This window comes from Anser anser, assembly GCF_964211835.1.
Source record: "Anser anser genome assembly, chromosome: 7".
NCBI classification, from domain to species: domain Eukaryota; kingdom Metazoa; phylum Chordata; class Aves; order Anseriformes; family Anatidae; genus Anser; species Anser anser.
In genome coordinates, this window is record NC_139727.1 from 3,706,588 (window position 1) to 3,725,410 (window position 18,823).

Below are 18,823 nucleotides of genomic sequence, written 5' to 3' on the forward strand. Positions count from 1 at the left end.
AATACTTCAGTCTGTTGCAAAATTTTGTGAGCCTGTGGATGTATGCCATCTACTTATTAGTAACTAATCTGAAATGCATGGTTTTAATCATAAGGAGTAAAACATCGATGGTGAAAATTGTTGGACATGCTGCTGTTTCAAGTAATCTAGCAGAACAAGCTGCTGTTCTCCTTGCATGCTCTGAGTAAGGATGAAGTGTCTATTTTTAGTGTGGTTACACCCAGCAGAACTGGAGACCCTGACGGCAGTTGTAATGTTTGCATGAAACCCTGATGTTTGGACTACAGTGGGTGGAGTCCTAACATGACTCACTGGGTAGTGACTCTCATTTCAGCAAACCAAACATTTTCTGGAGTGAACTGCACTTGCCCTGCTCCCTGTTCACACAGGAGGTTAACTCAACAGCTAACTTCGACTATCTGCATTTTAATTACTGCAGTCACAAGGTAGTGTAAGAGGGAAAATATTTTTAGTACTTAACTTAGACTTGGATCACTGCAGTATCCTGTTGGTTTGTTATACTTTGACCCATGGTTCAAAGCTGACCAGATCTTGTTGCTTACTGCAAACTATAGGAAACCTTTTTTCCCCCCTTTAAGTGTCCTGACTCAAATATAAGATCAAAAGCAATGCTTTGTATTAAGCATGAAGGGATATTCCAATCAGGATACATACCACAGAGAAGCAGCAATGCATTTAGTGTCCTATGTTACAGACAATAAATTACTTGCGAGGGGGGAAAAAAAAGTTTTGTTTTGTATGTACTGATAGCACGCAGTACAAGTATATAGTTGAGACAAGTACCTCTGGACCAGAATTCTGTCCAGTATCATGTCTTTGCAGAAGATACAAGGATATTACAAAAGAGATGAGCAAAAGTTTGTCCCCCTGTTTTACTGAACTTGATTTTTCTAGAACTGGGAGGTTGTCTTGACTCTATGGGTTTTAAGAAGCGTTCCTAAATGTACAGCTCCAACTGTGGTAACAAGACAATGGATTTCCTTGAATATACAGAGTGAAGTTAGATGACCACAACGGTCCCATTCCAATGCTTTAAAAGTCATTCCATAAATTCCTGTTAACAAATACACATGCAACAGGTTGAACATAGATTGGGATTCTTCAGATGTATGCTATTTTGTTTTCTCTCGCTCTTTTCCCACTTGTTTGTAAAAACAGATGGTTCCTTTCTTGAATAGTTCAAATCCAAACAGTCCACTAAATAGAAGAGATAAAGAATCGTGTTTTATAAGTGTATTTGGTTCCTATGGAAACAGGGATTTTAATATATACCCATTCTGAAAGAAATGAGCTTAACAGAGGTAAAGTATACTACACATCTGCTGGAAGTGTCAGTTGAAAAATGCTGTAAGGATTAAATTCTTAAAGCTGTTCATGATGTGTTCTGGACAAACAAGGGAAATAAAAGCCCAATATTGCTGAAGATAGATCATTTATATTAGATTCTTTATATGTTTTTAGGTGCTTTTCACTTGAAGTGGGCAGGCATGGTAAATTATTACCCACCTATTTTCTGCTGCCTGCACTTAACACTGTTTTACAGACAAAGAGAACAGTGGCTTTACTTGGCATCTAGCATTCCAGTGCCACACAAGGTTACAGGGTAAGATTGCTTGCATTTTAATGGTCTGTAAACTGCTAAGATATGCTAATCATAAAGAGTAGGGAGAAGTTATTTTGAATAATCACAAGTAACCACTGCATAATATCATGGGTGGATCCTTCATAAACTGTACTTTGCTGGTCAGAATCTCTTACAAACAATTAGCCACAGGGTAAAGGCAGGAATATGTGTATGTAGGGTTTGTTCTAAATATAATATGAATAAGCATTACAATAGACTTAAAATAGTCACAAAACACTGACTGCACTTCCCACAGCAGTTAGTTGCATACAGGTGATAATAATAAAGATTTCTTTCTGAGAAAGGAGTGTAATAGTCAGGACAGTCCTACCTTTATGCCTTCTTGGGACCTAGATCTCGATCTTGAGTAACTATATGGAAAAGAGTAACTCTTCCAGGCCTGATAAAGTCTTTGATATACTTTGCCATTGTGTTGTTCTGGTGGTCTAGGTGACTTGGCTGACTGACTGCCAGCTACCGGACCAGAGATTTGATTTAAACCCTCATGTATTACTAGCAAACAGACTTATTTCAAAGCCACATGCGCTAGGGTGGAATTTCATGGCACCAGTGCCAAGGGGAAGCCGCTCTGAGGACGTCCCCCTGGCTCATCGAGGCGGGTGACTAAGGGCTCAGGTGTGACGGCAACGCCTCCCTCACGCAGCCCCCCCACAAGGCGCTCTGCGCCCCTGTGGCACTGGTGCCCGCTGCTTACCTCTCCGCCGCTCCGAGGGAGGACGGCACATACCGCGGCCTTCGGTAACACGGGGCAAGCCTGCACGGACGGGAAAAGGGGTCCTGAGTTCGCAGGGTCGGCACCGCCGGGATCCGCTTGCCCGGGCTGGGGCGCGGCGGCCCTGCCCGCGGGCAGCGGGGCGGGCCCGGTGGCGGGGGCGGGGCGGTCACCGCCTGGCCCCACAGCTTCCATTTTGTGGGGCGGCTGCAGGGCAGAGGCCGGCGGTTCCGCGGCTTCCCTCAGGTGAGGCGGCGGGGGGGGGGAACATGGGTAGCTGCCGAGACTCGCGCGTCCTCCGCCCTCAGCAGCCCGGCCCGGCCCCAGGAGGGCTCGGGATAGAGCCCCCCGGCCCCGGGGCACGGCCGGGCTGGAGCCCAGGGGGACCCCAGCCTCCGGGGCTCGGCAGGGCAAGGAGCCGGCCCACCTCGCGGAACGGGGACGGGGTCCCGCTCTCAGGAGGAGTAACCAGAGCGACTGATACCTGCAGCCGTGCCTCGCCACGCTTAGGGAGCTGCAGCCCCCCCGGTGAGAGCCCCCAGAGCTCCGTGACAGCCCTGCCCCGAGCGGGCTGCGGCTTCTGGCCCCGCGGGCAGGGCTGGGCGGGACAGGGAAGGGCGGCCCCCAGTGGGTCCTTTAAAGGCGTCGGGGGCGGGTTCGGGGCTGACTGGAGCCCCCGGCCCGGCCCGGCGCGGTCCTGTCCCCTTCCCTCCTGTCCGCACCTTTCCTGTCCCCACCCCGGGACCTCCTCCGCCCGCCCGCTGTTGCACAGCCAGAGACCCCGCCCCGCCAAACCAACCAAAAAGCACAAAAAATGGGACGCTTGGGGTCGGCTGGGCCTGCAGCTTGCAGAGAGCCCCAGAAGGCCTGAGGCGGTCTGGCTGTGGAAGTCATAACGGCCCCTGCTCTGCCCCGGGGCGCTTAGGTGCTGTGAGGAAGGCTGCGAGCTAGGGAAGTCAATGTTTGTTATTAAGTACTTGGTGTTGTGTAAGGGAATTCATTTATCTCCTAGAGGATGTGTATATGCAGAAAGCTGTTTCAGTAAGTACTGCTGGCTGGTCTCAGTAAGTTCTTCAGAGACTCTAGTACCTGAGGTCTGAGGCTAGTCTCAAACCCCCACTTAGCACTCAAAATTTTATCCAGAATGATCAAGGAAACTGACAAAAACTTTGTTGTTCTTCTGAGTTACAAACACAAAATAAGAAATAGGGATGGGGTCTTGGTAGAAGGGGATGATTAAAAGAAATGCTGCCATTCCCAAAAGAATTTGTATCACAAATTATCCAAATCCTAGAAAAGGAACAGAAACAGTGAAAGTAGGGAAAGTGTTAAGCAGTTTTACAGTGTGCTGTTTGTCATAGGTGTACACAGGTGGTTAATTTGCTAATCAAAAATACCATGCTGGATTGAAAATGAGATGTTGGAAAATGATATCTTAAAAAGTTTTTGCCAGAATATGTTTGATAGCAAATCAAAGTCACAGCTGAAAAATTAAATTAATTCTGAAATAAATATCAATAAGTCTAAAATCTGGTATGTTTTAATATGGATAAAAGATTGTTGGGTCCCATTTACATACAAATTATACTTTTTACAGCTGCCAAAACAGCTGACCTGCAGTCACCAGCTGTTGATTTTGCATTATGAAAAGCACAGAATGTAATACAGGGGAAATGATATTGTGCACACCTTCAAGTTTTACAGGCTTTATGTTACTGTCTTGCTAACAGTGTAACTTTAATTGAATTATATGAAGCTAAAAAACAGAAGTTTTTTGTTTTTTGATTTTTAATATTCAGTTTTGCTGACAGTATTTTCCTCTAAGCAAAAAGAGTGTAACTGAAATCCAGAGGAAGTGTTGCTAGTCTTGTTCCTGAATAGAGTTACAGATGGTGTTTAAGTAACAGAAATACCAGAAGAAATGTGTTGTTGAAAGCCAGAATTAAAAGTCAACTCAAATAGCTGTCAGTAATAAGTACTGTACGGGTATTGGTTTAAGGAGTTTCCTCTTAGGGAAACAAATAGCAATTAGTAGTGTTTATGATCAAAGCATAGATTCACAAGCACACCTCATGCCGTTCTTCCCCCCTTTATTTACTTAAAAAGACCCTCTAAAAGATGATCCTACATCAGTAGGAGACTGCATAGTTGTACTTTTCTACGAGTTTGTTTTGGCTCTTATTTGAACTAACTTGCTCTGTTTTAATGTTTTCCACATTAAATCTGAGATATTTCAGGCAGTAAGTTCTTGTGCAATTAATGGTACAATGCAGTAAGAATACTGCTTTCATAACCATTTGTTTTGGCCAACAAATACCTAGAAACATGAATAGTCATTAACTGTATTACATTTGTATTTATATATCCAATTTCCTTTGATTTATGCAGCTAAGATACTACCATATAAATATGCAGGGAGTAACTCCCAGTCCCTGATCAGGGAATCTGACTCATTAGCATTAACAGGATTTTTTCCCCTGCCATTAGATGTTTAGTAGTGTGGCTAATGACCTCGAAACTCCCTGTCCAACTGGTTGGGGACATGGTCGATGATCTCTGTCCTGTTCTGCTTCTACTTCCCAACTCCCTCTATTAAAAATGGGACTAAAATAAATAGCTATTACCAGGAAACAGAAATCTGCTACACAAATGAAGTAATGCTGAGGGATTACAAATGATGTGTGGGGGTAATTGGGGAGTATGTTGGAAGCTGAACTCATGCCTGGATGCTTCCTCATTTCGGTGTTTTGTTTGAGCACGAGGGCAATAGTATTTTAAAGTGAGAAACAACAATAATTCCATCAGCATAAAGTATTTGTAGAGAGGCTAAATTCAATCTTTCTGTTCATAAATTCTAAAATAGCAGCTTACTTTATTTCTAAACAATTTAAAAAACCAAAACAGATCTCCTCCCTTCCCAGCCCAAGCAGTTCTTACACACGTGACGATATGCACGGGTCACTGAGGAGCTGCTCTGAAGGTGGGTTTCATGCTGGGATCTCCCCCTCCAGCAGGTTCCCCGCCTCTTTCCTTCTTCAGCGACCTTTATGCAAGACAGGAATGTCTCACGGAGGCATTTGTTGGCAGAATAGTCAATGAAAGACTAAAAGATTGCATGCTCAAAAACAGGCACCTTTGCAACTTCATCTGTCTGACCTTTTCCTCCCATTTTTTGTCATGGTTTATCTGTAAATTTGTATTATGCTAATAGCTTTTTTTAAATCTCTTTTCCAACCTTAATGATTCTAAAACATTTACATTATAAACCTCCATTTATAGAATTTTCTTTCTTATCCTTAAATACTCACTTTAGATTAAAATTTAGATCTTTTTCATCTTTTTCATGGTGCACTGACCAGCATCTGGTGCAGTTTAGTTTTAAAGGATGTCTCATGTCATCACCACCAGAAAGTCTGAGTCACTATGCTTTACAGGAGTCAAATGTGGAATTTTGAAAGAGACTTAAAGGTCAAAGTAATTGAGTTGTGATTGCTCAACCACCATGGTCCTCCCATGCTTGAGCTTGCCATTAACATGTGCATAATGAAACTGTCCTGCTGTCATACCTGTAACAGCTAGCATAAATAATGTGTTATTTTTGGTTTAATCACTTTATTTGATCTTTTAAATCATTGCTCTGTATTTAGCAGTGCATACATAAGAATAGCTAAAAGAAGGTAACAGTTGACCACGTTTCTATCAAATGATCCTTTTCTCTGGAATAGATAAGGACTACTCTCCTCACAAGAACTATTCCTGTGAATGGAGGAGTGCAAGCTGACAGGAGACAAATGCTTGATGCGTTAGAGAATTGAGACCTATTTTAGTCTTACCCTTCTGTCTCTATTCTGGCAAAGGCTCAGCCCCCTTCTGCTGGCACTTCAAGGTCTGAAAGCTCTATTTCAGAATTATTTTGGAGTCAGGTCTCTTACCATGCATCAGTATCTATCTGACCCTAATTCAGGGTAGCAGTTAATTGCAAAGTTGATGGTGGTTCTCTTCTGAATCCTGCTTGCTTCTGTCATGTGTATGGAAAAAGGAAAGGTTTTGTGGTTTAGTAGCTGACAAGTACTCTTAGCAATACCGAATGCACTAAACATGTTCTTCAAGTGATGTCACAGGTAATTAGCTAGCAAATAGCTACTACAAACTCATCTACAGTGCCTGACAAAATATATTTTTTTTCCAGAATGTCATACCCAGGCTATCCCCCTTCTGGCTACCCTGGTTTCCCTGGCTATCCTGTAAGTATGGCTGGTCAGTACCCCTTCTTACCGTTCTGTGTGTGTGTGTAAATAGCAGCTGTTAGTCCATATAAAGTATTTGCTATAGATTATGGTCTTTGTTGTCATCCACATATCCATCCCGAGTGAGACTCTACAGTTGTCTCATATGAATTCCAAGAAGGAAGTTTATGACCTATTTTTTTAATATTGCCTGTTGTTCCAGAAGGGTTTTTGGTTAGTTGGTTGGTTCTGTTTTGGTCTGTTGCCTTGGTCTTGTGGGTTGTTTTTTATCTCTCTCTATAGCTAACTGTCTCAGCAAATATATCTTTTTTAAGTATCAGTAGTTCTTACATAAATAGAAGGGTCTTTAGGTACAGGATCAGAGGTATTGTCTGAACCAGCCTCTACCAAATAATGTGTGTACCCGTATCCCAGTATTTACAGAGATGCTGAACAAATTTAAGTGACTATTACTTTCAGGAAGAGTAAAGCTGCTGAGCAATCCAAGCTCAAGTATGCAGCTTTCATACGACATAAAGTAAATATTTTTCTGAGGATACAGGACACAGCAGCTTGACTTTGACCCCCCAGTCCTTCAGCCACAGTACTTTGTTCCACCTTCAGCTCATGACTGAACAGACTGTACATTCCAACAAAACACAGGAGGATGGAATTTATCAGGAGTGGCTGATACTGCAGTGTTTTTGATACACCTGCATCATTTTTTGATGCCTGCATCATTTTTCAAAGCTAGATGCAGCTGTATGCTTTTGTTAGTACAGTGCTGATAATGTGATTGTGGGAATTTTATATGGTTTATGTTTTATGTTGTACTGAACTAGACTTAAGGATGGAGCTCACTGTATCCCACTAAAATACTGAAAAGCTCTAAAGCTGTACTTTTATCCTGCTTGCCACTTTTAACTACATTATACCTTTTTTTTTGTTTTGTTTTTTTAGATAGCATCTAAAATGTAGCCAACTTTAGTGGATGAATTTAAAAGACCCTTTAAATGCTAGATGAGTCATTCTAGGTTTTCTAGTCTTACTGATGATGCCCAAAGTAATAACCTGTGCAAAAAATCAATATGAAAGATTTTCTTCTGTAATGGTCATCCCAGCAGGGCTTTGGAGGATCCTAACTTTGGATTTGTGAATTTAAATCCTATTAAAATCTTTTTGTTGAGTCTGGCTGAGAAAGGTTAGACTACTGCTATAGAAGAGGATCTCACTGTACTATGGGCACAGTAATCTGGGACTAAGAAATATTGGAGCAACTAAACCTGAGGAAAACATTTGAGGTAGACTTTATTATGTTGCTTTTTATGTGTTTTCTGTACTCAAGAATGGGTGTGTACTGTATGTAATGTGTTGCTCACCCTTCTATTGTTAATGAGTAAGGATTGTTTCCAGTAAGTATTAAGTCCATATGGTACGTGTTATAAAGCTGATTTTAAATACCTGTGTTTTAAGAGCAAGAGAACCCATCCAGAAGGCCGACACCCAGGCTTAGGGAATGCTGCTGCTGTTCCTAAGAGCTAAATCTTATCACAGCATTATATACATGGACATTTTGAGAGCTTTTTACTCTATCATCCTGATAACAGGCATACAGAGAGCTTTGGGTTTTGCGTTTCAGCCAACAGGGCAGGAGTCTGTATATCCGCCAGCTGGTCAGTACACCTACCCTGCAGGATACCCCCCAGCAGGAGGAGGGACCTACCCTGCGGCACCACCAAATGCTGGGTATCCAGGGGCAGCAGGATATCCTGCCCCAGGGAGCTACCCTGGCACTCCCCAGGCTGGAGGAATGCCATCTTACCCTGGAGGTAAGGTCCTTTGTTACACTACCACTTGGGAGTTATTTCCGTTGTAAGTGGTCTTTGTGCTTGGTAGAGGTAGTGATGAAAAGCAGCTTTGTTCAGTGATCAATTTAGGCAGCAGCGTTTAGACAGCCAGAGAGATTGCTATCTAGCATAAATAGCAGGGCCTTGATACCTTTGGGTTTTAGGCCACTGCACAGACACAGAGAAAAGAAAATTAATCTCTTGCATAGCTCTGCTCAATAACCTGGCTCGTGTTGTGCCAGAAATCACTTACAAAATGTGTGCTAAAATCTGCCATCTTCTCCTAGCCCCCACAGGCCCTGGATTTGGTGTGCCTCCCGCTGGCCCTGCCTTTGGTGGCTATCCCCAGCCTCCTGTCCAAAGCTATGGTGGAGGTGGACCAGCACAAATTCCAGGTACATGGGTGTTTCCCTGCCATATGTTAAGATACTTCAAGCAGCCAAAGTTAAACCAGGAGAGTCCAAGTCAGGTAGCAACAAAATAGGCCTTATCTTTGCTACTTTTAGCTATTGAGTTTTGTATGCTGTATGCATCCTACCACCTTTCTTGACAAGACCAGTAAAGAGTAGATGAGAACCATCTGTATACATTATATCCAAAAGGGACGGCTGCCACTGATTAATGATCATGATGTGATCGTTTAGGTGCTTGTCATTCTTCGAACTGCAAGTATTTGACCAGAACTGTGAAATCCAGAGGCAACATTCAACAAGTATCTAGCTGCTCTGTTAATCTCAAAGAAATGGATGTGTTTTTCAGAATCCAAGCAGCTCAGTGTTCATGGTGATCCTGGGCATTGCAGGGGAAGTGGAAAGGAGAATACACACCATTGTTTAAAAACAGCGCAGGTTTTTTTCATGCTTTAAGTAGTCAGTTACCATTAAGAACATTTTTATCCTAGAACGTGTCAGTTGTGGTTGTAAGAAATACAGAGCAGCAAAACCTTTCTTTTAATGATTGTTTCACTGATTCTAATAACTAAGCTGTTGTTAAAAAAAAACCTGTACATATGTACTATGGATAAAAATAAACTTCTAGTATAATAAATGTAATTGTAACATTGGTATTCACAGTGCTTTTGATCACGAAATGAGATTCCTTCAGTTCTTTTTGCACCAATGACTTCTTGGTATTTATTGTTAATGTGTTAGACATTTTAACAGAGTAATACAACTTTGAAAGAGAGCGCAGGACATGCATTCTTCATTGGCATGGCCTATGTTGGCTTTTGTCAAGAACAGCAATATTTAATAAGGGGAGATCCTTCCAGCTCCCACACGACCAGTAAATTTAGTATTTGTAGAGTTCCCTTGCTAGTGTATATACCAGAATGCTTCTGTGATTACTTCTTCCCATTTTTCCCAAGGGCAAGAACTTCAGTTACTGATCATTAAAAGTACTGTTCCTTAGCAAACAGGTTTTGTACAGTGGTAGACCTGTAACTTACCAGGTCTGTAAATGGTTTTATTTTCAGATTAGATAGCATGTACATAATAAGAAACATAATTAATTCCTTTTATCTTGTTCTTTAATTCATTTTCAATAGACTATACCGGTGGACAAGCACCATCACCAATGCCTGGTCTGGTATGTGTTGTATCCTATTCTATAATTAACCTTAAAGCAGTTTCTGTTTTTTTTTTTTTTCATCTTGCTGTTCCTGGGATAAAGCAATGTTTTTACAATTCATTGTGTGGCAGAGGGTAGGGAGGAGCACTGAATATGAGCTGGGGATGTGTCATAGAGGAAAGGATATATGATGGCTGAAAATGTATTTGGATGTTAGTATTACACATTGCTCAGTAACAATTGTTCAATAATTGTTCTTGTCCATAATGCAAGGAAGAACTGCTATGAGAGGCAATTTTGAGCAAGGGGAAACTCAAGTAATTCAATCCTGAAAATCACTGGGTCACTCACTGCAGCATTTGGGTCCTCCATGATGTTATTTTAGAGGGACACTGTGCTAAAGGCAAAAAAGAAAAAAAAATAGTACCAGTCTTGGCCACACAGAAACGTAATTTGTTGCCATTGCTTTTGATAGGATTCAGATTTACACCTCTGTATTTGAAAAAAAAAAATAAATTTAAACATCTTGCAGGTATTTTAATACAGCTTTTCTTAATGAGTTTGATATGAAAGGGTATAAATTGCTCCTGTATTCTCAAATGGTTTAAAAGTAACAAACTGTCCTTTGCCGTAAAAGATGTCTTTGCAGATGAAGTTAATGTACAGAGTGTTCTGCATCAAGAGCTCCCAGCTACGCTCAGAATACAACCCAAACAAAACCGTAACGCTGTATCAGTGTATACTCATCATGTAGCTCTTGAGCCATACCACTGTGTAAAGGCATTGGTGGGACAAAGCTGTTGAACACAAATGCCATCCTGCATTAGAAAAAATGGTGAACTAATGGAATGAACCATTCTGTGATTTCTCCTGAAGCAATGACTCCAAAGTTGTGATTTTAATTTTAATTTATATTGTGCAGGACAGCTAGTTAAACATGGCTCTTATTTTCAGCCTGCAGCAATGGTTCAGTATACCCAGGGCACAATTCAAGCTGCTCCAAACTTTGATGCTAACAGGGATGCAGAAATTCTGCGCAAAGCTATGAAGGGGTTTGGTAAGTAAGCAACAGCTACTTAAATTTCTGTTCGGCTACTTACTTACTTACGGAGACTATTTGGTCGTTTTCTTCAGTTTTTACTTAATCATATGTATTTTTTTTCTACTTTCATCTTCTCAAAAGTCATGCTTCCAAAATGACTTGGGCAATTTAATAGACTAAGATATATGGGAAATTTGGTAAATTGACTTTATTGATATTCATGCATGTATTAGGTAACTATGCCCAAATTGGAGATTATAAAATGCACAGTGCCGGAAGGATTACCACATGGATTCTATAATTCCATTTTATGATTAAGCTCTTACATTGCCTTTCTGTGTTCAAGGAACTGATGAGCAGGCTATCATCAACGTTGTAGCTAACCGCTCCAATGATCAAAGGCAAAAAATCAAGGCAGCCTTCAAGACTATGTATGGCAAGGTATGTTCACTAGCTCTTTGAATCAGTAAACAAAAAAAACCCACAAACTTGCAACCGCTGCTGTAACTGCCTGAGTGCATTTTAGTCCTGGGAAGTGGTTTGGGGCACTTCTTAAATGCACCTCTTTTGGTTAACTTTTTTTTGTTGCACACCAGGTGAACAGCTGCTATTTACCAGAGTGTTGTTCTGATATCTGGTAGAAGTGAGGGCACAGAGGAGTCTGACTAGGACCCTGACCAAACAAGAAGATTCTCTGAGTTTGCTATGATTATTAGATAAGAAAATAATCAAGCATAAACTGTTTATGTATTAGTCTGAAAATACAGTTTTTTTATGTGCACAAACAAGCTCAAAAAAAAAATTTTTTTTTCACTCATGAGAAACAAACTGAGAAATTGGTTGAGAATTGGTGGTGATTCAACATCAAGGGCTTAGCTCGCTAGAGTAATTCAGTGCCATGCCATTATTACACTAACTGTGCTCACTTTTAAAGGTGCAGGCCAGTACCTAACTCCCATTTCCTTCTTTATGATCCATAAGGGAAGGTTCCTTTCCAAGACAAGACAGTGCTGCAAACAATTGCTTTCAAGTGATCTCATTTCTGTGTTTTCTGCTGCAGTGAAATCTTACATTCTTATCTGCTCAGTAGCACTGTTTTGAAAGCATTGGCTTCTTCCCCCACCAGGCTGAACTTGTATCTTTGGATAAGATACTTCTACAAGAAGTAGGAGTTGTAGACTGTTGTAGGATTGGAATATTTGGCGCAAGAAGACCTGAACTGAATTCAGGGCTCCTTCCTCAGCAAGCTCTCCAATCACTATCGAGTTACGGATGTGTATTGCTATGTATTTTGACAGTGTTTTAAAAGAAAGGTGAGATGTCTGTGCTTTGTAAGGAACAGTAGGGATTCTCAGAATAGGGATAACAATGTACTATAGCAAAAAGAAGCATAAGAAGATCATCAGCTGCTTTAAGTGGATGGTCTGGGATAAGTTTGTGCCACTTGAACAGTGTCATGAAGTATTTTCTAGCCCCCATACTACATAATTACTCAATTTTTGTATTTATAATTGGACAGGATTTGATTAAAGATCTGAAGTCTGAGTTAAGTGGAAACGTGGAAGAATTGATTCTAGCACTCTTCATGCCTAGCATATACTATGATGCCTGGAGTTTACGTCATGCAATGAAGGTATGGTTCTCCTCTGAACAAAATAGTTTAAAACCATCTTAAAATGCTCATCTAAGGGAACAGAATACCTGATCCCTGCATTGTTGAAAAATCCTGTGGTGGAAAGCAAATTTAGGGACTGGGGATTAAAATTATTTTCTGCTTTATGCCCCAGTACTGACCAATTTCTGCAGGATCAGCCAATTTGCAGCAGATGTACAGCAGGGGATGAAATGCTGCAGGATGGAATTTTGCTCTCTGCCACTCTCTTGGTCATACTTTTTGCTAGAATGTAATAAGAGCCATGGTGCTTTTAAACTAACCACTGTTCAAATTGAAGTTTACGTACCTCTCCTTGCTGGGAACAAGCCACTGGTACAAAAAGATATTTTTGGATTATCCCAGGTTTTTCAAAAGGATGAAAATGAAAGAGTATTTTCTTAAGATTAGGTGATGCTTGCATTTGTTCAGGTGCTAAGACTGCACTGGAGGTTAGGTGAGATAGTTGGATTAAACTTTTCATTCAGGTGAACTGGTATGTCCAGCTCACCTGAATTGCTTGTTTGAGTTGCAGCAGTTAACAGGTGCCTGATTACTGGAAACATGTCACTTAATCCATGTATGAATGCAGAGCTCCAAAGAATATGGAGCACAAATGAAGATCTGGCTTTAGTGGAGGCAAAAACCACTCAACCATTTTTTTTAAATTTAGATTACAATACTGCTTAGAAGTCTCAGATCTACCCCTATCTAATCCTTGCTTGAGTAGAGATGGACCATGCTATTAAGATCTGACTGTACACAGAACCCACAGGTAATTTCTATCCTGAGGAGAGGGAAGCATCTATGGAAAGTTCCTGATGGTACTCCATGTTGAGGAAGCAGCTACATTTGGAATGGGGAACACACTTGTACACTGATCAAGACAGGATTTACATGCATATGATAGCCCTTAAAGCAAGAGATAAGGCTCTGCCTTCCTCCAGTATGTTCGCACAATAAGGTTGCCAAAGAATTCCTTCATTTTCTTCCTAAAACTTTTTCTTGTTATCTTTGGGTGATGTCACAATTGTGGATGTACAGTTCTGGGGGTATTTCTTCAGCTAGTACAGATTTTTATGTTTTTGAAATCTTCATTCCTTTTTAAGTAAGCATACAGTAAACTTGGTGCTTTCACCGTGCAAGAATACTGTTCTTACAATGTAGATTGTATTGAGTTTTAAAGTAACAGATGACTGCTTTTTTTCCCCCACAGTTGAACAAAATAAAGTAGGTGGTGTTTTGCAGTTATACCTTCTTTTCCTCTGCTTACAGGGAGTGGGCACTCAGGAGAGAGTGCTGATTGAGATCCTTTGCACAAGGACAAACCAGGAAATACGAGACATAGTGAACTGCTATAGGTCAGAATTTGGAAGGGATATCGAACAAGACATCAGAGCGGACACTTCCGGACACTTTGAACGATTACTTATATCTATGTGCCAAGTGAGCTTGATTTTTTTTCTTATTTTGTTAAGATATGGGTATACACACTTTGATGCATGTGTTTGTAATTGCTCCATAAATGAATTGCCTGTGCATGCTTAGCTAGAGCTAGGTTTTCTTAGAAGTTAGCCCTAGACTACTAATATATTCTCTAATGATAAGACAAGGCACTTCAGCCCCTCCTCAAGGAAGAGTTACTTCCTATCTATATGATGAGCTGAGTGACTTACTTGAACACCCTATTCACATCAGAGAACTCACATGCAATCAAACTGTAAAGTACAAGCAGTGTTCCACACTGCTGTTAAAGCCAGACACTTTTAATTTTTTTGCATAATTTTTAATTTTTTTTTGCATAAACAAAATTTAAATCAGTATTTGGGTAATGGGATAATTTTTATGGTAGGTAAAATATCAGTGAGAATCCCCCCAAAGAAGCCTAGAGGCATTGTAAATCAAAACTTACCTCCCAAGTCACATCACAGCCCTCCCTTCAGATAACTAGAATTAGGTATGTGCTGCTACTGAACTCAGGTGAACATTGAAGGCTGCTTATTTCATATCATTAATAGGGCTCTTTTTTGTGTTGAAGAACAGTAACTTGCAGTTTAGGAAGAAATACATAGTAAATGTAACTTCCCACATTTTTGTGGTAAATCTGCCTATTTGCTGTTAGAATTTCTATGACTATCTTGTTTGCTTCTACCTTTAAGAGAGTTCAGCTATTCAGTAGGTATTAGGATTACAAAGTCAAAATCCACAAGAAAGCAAAGCTTGAGAAGCTCATGCTAATTTTTATTTCAATAAATCCAGTACTTTACAGTAACTGACAACCATATAATTTAAATATTAACTGCTACAGACACAACAGTATTTAAGAGCATGTATTTAGCTTACTCAGCCAGTATATTTAGCAGTATTCATCCATGCATTGTGCAGCAAAAAAACAAATACCAAAGCACATAAAATGTCACACAAGCCCTACTTGACATATAACAACTATACTAAGTGCTTTTTAGAGACATTCATACTTGAAATTAGCAAATTCTAAATATAATAGAAAGCCTGAGATATTTCAGGTGTGCATATTCAGTAAGATAATTCATTAGTTCATTTGGGAAGATTCTTTGTAACTTGAAGCCTAGAAACAAATCAAGAGAAAACTTACATTATTAAGTAAACCAGAATTGATTATAGCTCCTGAAAAAGACTAGAACTATGAGATAGTATATATATAGGCAAAATTATGTGCCAGTATATATACAGTATATCTACAGCTTAAGCCAAACCCTACAGATAAGAGTTTTGGGCCACTTTTCTATTTTCTGCTTACAAGAATTATTAAACCAAAAAGTAACTTTAAAATAATGTAATTATTTCAAACTGGTATTACTCTTCCTACTTCAAGCTTCGGAGATACGTGTGCGGGGTCTACACTTCAAGCAATTAAAACACATAGCCTTCTCTGTGTAACTATGTTTGATATCCGCTATCTTTGCTTTTAGGGGAATCGGGATGAGAATCAAAATGTGGATTATCAAAAAGCTCAAGAAGATGCTCAGCGTCTTTACCAAGCAGGAGAAGGAAGACTTGGGACTGATGAATCATGCTTTAATATGGTTCTGGCAAGCAGAAGTTTTCCCCAATTAAAAGCAACAGTTGAGGCATACTCCAGGGTAGGAGTTCTTCACTGATTTCAAATGAGTGTGCACAGCATTTTTTGAATTAAGGTTCCACTTGTTGTTGCATTTCACTATCCACATGTTAATCTCATTTATTTGTAGGTTGCTAATCGTGATTTGTTAAGCAGCATCGATCGAGAATTTTCTGGAAACGTGGAATGTGGCTTGAAGGCTATTTGTAAGTGATATGTTCTTCCCTCTTCTTATCCCTTGGCAATAAAACCTTCTAAATGTAATTAAAGAAGAACCCAATTCAGCACTGTCCATATGGCAAATGAATACACAGTCTGAGACTCCACTAATACAAAAGTAACTTCAATTATTCAAATTACTCACTATGCACTTATATTGGAGAAAATAAGCATCTAGCTTGAAAAAGTCAGTTTCAAATGAGGAAAGGTTACATAGAAACTACTTGTCACTTTTCTGGAAAGGCATGTAACTACACAGAAACAGGGGTCAATGTTTAGAACTGGTGGTTGTGTGTCAGCACTCCGCAAATTTACGTGAGTACCAGTGTAACAGAGTTGTGCTGCACATGATCACAGAACCAACAAAAACCTCCTTTAGGCACAGTTCCCTTTCCAGTTCTCTTCTCCACCATCACCTACTCCAAAAAGTTCAGCATTTTCTAAAGAAAATGTCACCAAAATAGAGGAGCTGTTTTGAATTCGCTATTCCCTGCTTATTATACTAAAGCACTACAAATTTATCATGATTCGCTGTTAGTGAGAACCAGTATGATTTACTACTAATGAAACAAGTACTCCACACACCAATCCCACCAATGCTTACCAAATTGACTGCATTTCTGCAGCCATAACCATTAAAACCTATTGTATTGAACAAAATCTTCCCAGATAATATTCTACTAAAGAGTTCTACAGGAAAAATTCACCTCTGAAATCATGTAAAATAGAGGCTTGCCTTTGAGAAAGAAGAAACTAACTGAAATAAGATCAATTCCACAACTACTTGAGAATGAGAACTTTTTACCTTTGTCCTTTTGTTAGTGAGACTCTAGCAATGGACCACAACTTGAATACCTCATATCCTAGTACCAGCTATCCAAAGAAAAGATCTGTTTATAGATTTGGTAATTAAGGTTTCAGCCAGCTTTCAAAAGCACTTCCAGGCAAGTTAACTGGTAATAACCATAACTTTTCTTGTGAAGGATTAACTGATTTGTTCAGATACAAAATAAACTCAGCTTTATAAAACAGTTCCTGTAATCTACAGTATTGAATCTTTATCGATACCTACCTCTAGCTGTCTAAAGCATAAATCTTGACTTCATCATGCTAGGTATCACCATACAGTATACTATACTGGAACTAATCCTAAAAGTATACTTTATTGCAGTGCAATGTGCTTTAAATCGCCCAGCCTTTTTTGCAGAAAGACTTTATTATTCTATGAAAGGAGCTGGCACGGATGATTCTACTCTCATCAGGATTATAGTCACTCGCAGCGAGGTAAGAAACTGTCTCCTCTGTAGACCTCACATGTAGTGAAAAGCTATCTACTCTAACCAGCCTTCTATGTAGTCCCTCCTTCACAGCTGTAGAAATCACATACTGTACTGAAGCTTTTATCTGGTTCAGACGTGGATAAACAAAGCAATTTGTTTTAAAGCCATGTTTCATATAGTAATTTAATTATCTCTAGCTAAGTAGTAATACTACATGTCTACTTTCCTAAATGTGATTGCCTGTCTCTAGCAGAAAAGCATCTCAAATCCAAAGGTTCAACTGCATGAAGTAAGGATACTACAGTTCTAGCAAAGTTAGGCAAGGTTCTCAGGTTGCCCAGAGAGCTGCAAAAGTGTTCAAGGCCAGGCTGGATGGGGCTTTGGGCAACCTGGTCTAGTGGGAAGTGTCCCTGCCCATGGCAAGAGGGGTTGGAATTAGATGGTTTTTAAGGTCCCTTCCAACCCAAACCTTTCTGTGATTCTGTGAAAGCAAGGAACAACTGTTAAGACTGCTTTGGGAGGTGCTTATCTGTCTGTAGAGGGAACTGATAGCTTATACGATGTACAGAGTTAATCCGTTGTACATTATACCCTTGGCTGGTATTCTATAGTCTGTGAGGGAGATGGGGGTAACTGTCTAAGAGTTCAGATCATGCACTATGTTTAAGCTTTGTGCTTTTTTTTTTCTCTGCAGATTGATCTCGTGCAAATTAAACAGGTGTTCACACAAATGTATCAGAAAACTTTGGCTTCAATGATATCAAGTGATACAAGTGGTGATTACAGGCGTTTGCTACTGGCAATTGTTGGTCAATAGAAGAGGATTATCTGTTCGTTGGTTTTCTTTTTTAAAAACAAACTGGAGGACATGTAACATGCTTTATGCAGACACTGACCCCTTGTGCATAAAAGAATAATTTTAAACTTTATATAATCAAATATGCCTTCTTGGTGATTTAGTAAGCTTTCTGCACTTACCCTTGCCTTAATTTACAGCACATAATATTCTTTATTGTATAGTAAAAGATATATCTTATCTATTAGCCCTAAGTCTTAGTTCTTTTGACCCAGACAAAACCACCTGTCCTCTGCCAAACTCCTGCATAATTAGACTTCCTTGAAAAATCTAAATTTAACTGCTGAACTAACTGTGGATTACAAAAAAGCCCGAGGCGATGACGTAAAGCATTTTACAAAAACCCAGCCAGGTTCTCTAACAAAAGCCCTCTTTAAAGCCCTTCCATGGTAATGCTAAAAAACAAGTGTTCGGTTTAAGTCACATTACACTAACAGTTTAAGCACCTAGGCAGAATTTGACTGTACTCCCCTATTTAAGTTCTTAAGTTAATTATGTTTAGCAGTTAGTTATGATTGTGATTAAGGCAGAAAAAAATAAAATCTAATCTAATTTTGAAGAATCATCTTGTAAAGGAGTGGGTTATACTGTTTTTTCATTGTTCAGTAATTTGCTGTAAGCAAATACTAACACTACAGAACATGTGTAAATTCAA

General features: G+C 39.9%; 2 protein-coding genes and 1 long non-coding RNA gene across 6 annotated transcripts in view; 1 reads left to right on the forward strand and 2 right to left on the reverse strand.

Moving 5' to 3' along the window:
- Positions 1-869: 869 nt before the first annotated feature.
- LOC310902909 lies at positions 870-6,561 on the reverse strand. The gene is made up of 3 exons (XR_014587116.1): positions 2,863-6,561; positions 2,361-2,420; positions 870-1,218 (listed from the first exon to the last, which is right to left on the reverse strand). It is a non-coding gene; the product is annotated as an uncharacterized lncRNA (long non-coding RNA).
- Positions 1,265-18,730, forward strand: ANXA7 (annexin A7). Of its 2 annotated transcripts, none has more exons than XM_083845164.1 (13): positions 1,265-2,404; positions 6,568-6,622; positions 8,244-8,433; positions 8,739-8,846; positions 9,998-10,038; positions 10,975-11,077; positions 11,409-11,503; positions 12,582-12,695; positions 13,989-14,159; positions 15,665-15,835; positions 15,944-16,019; positions 17,204-17,316; positions 18,007-18,730. In XM_083845164.1, exons 2-13 carry the CDS (start codon positions 6,569-6,571, stop codon positions 18,127-18,129), a joined length of 1,359 nt encoding a protein of 452 aa, XP_083701290.1. In that variant the 5' UTR covers positions 1,265-2,404; position 6,568; the 3' UTR covers positions 18,130-18,730. The 2 variants fall into 2 exon arrangements, with proteins under 2 accessions (XP_083701290.1, XP_083701289.1); XM_083845163.1 differs by having other exon boundaries at positions 1,266-2,624.
- Positions 14,936-18,823, reverse strand: part of PPP3CB (protein phosphatase 3 catalytic subunit beta) — a 51,557-nt gene continuing 47,669 nt past the window's right edge. For all 3 annotated transcript variants that reach the window (XR_014587112.1, XR_014587113.1, XR_014587114.1), the window contains one exon: positions 14,936-15,300. The gene's annotated coding sequence lies outside the window, so the exon portion shown is untranslated. The remainder of the gene's footprint in view (positions 15,301-18,823) is intronic.

What these genes read in the sequence shown, in the direction of transcription:
- ANXA7 (XM_083845164.1), top strand. Translation starts at nt 6,569, where the DNA reads ATGTCATACCCAGGCTATCCCCCTTCTGGCTACCCTGGTTTCCCTGGC. An exon ending in AATGCCATCTTACCCTGGAG is followed by an intron (nt 8,434 to 8,738) that starts GTAAGGTCCTTT and finishes ATCTTCTCCTAG; the next exon opens with CCCCCACAGGCCCTGGATTT. An exon ending in CAGTTGAGGCATACTCCAGG is followed by an intron (nt 15,836 to 15,943) that starts GTAGGAGTTCTT and finishes ATTTATTTGTAG; the next exon opens with GTTGCTAATCGTGATTTGTT.